We start from the raw sequence: 1,688 nt of genomic DNA, 5'->3' as shown, positions 1-1,688 counted from the left end.
GAAGAGAAAATGACGTTTGCAAAATTTCAAAACGATATCTTAAAAACTGAGGGACTAGTTCGTATATATACAGACAGACAGACAGACAGACGGACATGGCTAAATCGACTCTGCTCAACATACTGATCATTTATATATACATATATGTGGCAACACCATGATCTATTACTTTTAAAATGCAACCGTATGCTATCCTGATGTTGCCTTTAATCGTATCGTCGCTTTGCACTTACATTCGTTTTTGAAAAGGCAAGGCATCAAACACTGCAGCTTTGAGTTTATGCTTTCTTCTGTAAAAACCCGTCAACGAGTAAGGATCACTACATTGTAAAAGCCTTTAATTGGTGACCCCGACGAGATCTAGCACCAGAGGTAATTCAGCGCCCAGATTAATCCGGTGTTCAACGTAATCCATCAACTGAAAGAGTCAACGCCTTAGTTTATCCAGTACTCCAATGCTCAACGCGATCGCGATCCTGTGCCATCTTCCTTTTCAGCTTAGATCATCGATTTCCCGGATTCCAGTGACATGATGAATGATAGCATGGCCGTTTCAGGTGGAAACAGCGGTGTCGAGCATATTTCAACCCAAAACGTTTCGCCCAGACTTTCGCTGCCCTCGACGTCAGAGGATAACATCGAGGCATATTTTTGTTCGCTAGGTTTCTGGTTTGAAGCCTCGCGAGTTTTTGACGATTCAGTGAAATTTAACATTGTGTTAGCAAGTGTGCCTCCGGCAAAACTAATTGAAATGCGCACTATTATCGACGACACGCCTCTTACGGATAAATACGGGTATATTCGGCGGAAAATTATTGATATTTTCACCGAAAGCCAGCAGCACCGCCTCCAACGGGTTTTAAAGGAGCTACCGCTGGGCGATCGTAGACCCAGCGAGTTGTACCACGAGATGCGACGCACTGCTGGACCCGCTCTCAGCGAGAGCATTCTGCACGATCTGTGGGTTAGTCGTTTACCGCCGTACGCCCAGGCGGCCATTATCGCGACAAACGCTCCTATCGGTGAGAAGATAAAAATCGCGGATTCCATCTCCGAGTGCTTAGAGATGAAAGTTGGAAACCAGATTTGCGAGGTTAGCACCGAACCGTCGTTTCCAGATGAGTGGTCGAATCTTCGAGCTGAAGTCGCCGCTTTAACAAAGCAAGTCAATCAATTCATGCGCAACAGCCGCACACAACAGCGCTCTAGATCTTCAAGTGCCTCACGCAGCAGAAGAGGCACGCTCAGTGTACCGTGCTTGTGCTGGTACCATACGAAATTCGGGGCAAATGCCACAAAGTGTCGACAGCCGTGTACATTCACACAGTCGCCGCCTCAAAACGTCGAGTAGGTGGGCGAAGCTAATCCAATATCAGGGCTCGGCAAATACCCTGATATACAGAGGAGCTATCGACTCTGCATCTACGATACATCAGCAAAAATGAAATTTCTCATAGACTCAGGTGCAGATGTCTCTGTCATACCCAAGTCAATAAAATTACCTCATGCTCACCCATCATCAACACTCCTGTTTGCCGCGAATGGCTCCACCGTATTCAGTTACGGTGAAGTCATGCTTAAACTTAATCTTAACCTGCGGAGGGAATTCCTCTGGAATTTTATTGTCGCAGACGTATCGCAAGCCATTCTTGGTGCCAATTTTCTTGGGTACTATGGCTTGATTGTCG

General features: G+C 46.1%; 1 protein-coding gene across 1 annotated transcript; it reads left to right on the top strand.

Moving 5' to 3' along the window:
* The first annotated feature begins 532 nt into the window (after positions 1-532).
* On the top strand, positions 533-1,351 carry LOC126767222 (uncharacterized). Its single transcript, XM_050484787.1, has one exon. The coding sequence runs from the start codon at positions 533-535 to the stop codon at positions 1,349-1,351; it is 819 nt and encodes a 272-aa protein (XP_050340744.1).
* The last annotated feature ends 337 nt before the right edge of the window (positions 1,352-1,688 follow it).

This window comes from Bactrocera neohumeralis, unplaced genomic scaffold, assembly GCF_024586455.1.
Source record: "Bactrocera neohumeralis isolate Rockhampton unplaced genomic scaffold, APGP_CSIRO_Bneo_wtdbg2-racon-allhic-juicebox.fasta_v2 ctg4817, whole genome shotgun sequence".
In the NCBI taxonomy this organism is placed as follows: domain Eukaryota; kingdom Metazoa; phylum Arthropoda; class Insecta; order Diptera; family Tephritidae; genus Bactrocera; species Bactrocera neohumeralis.
This window is presented reverse-complemented; position numbering and strand designations above follow the sequence as displayed.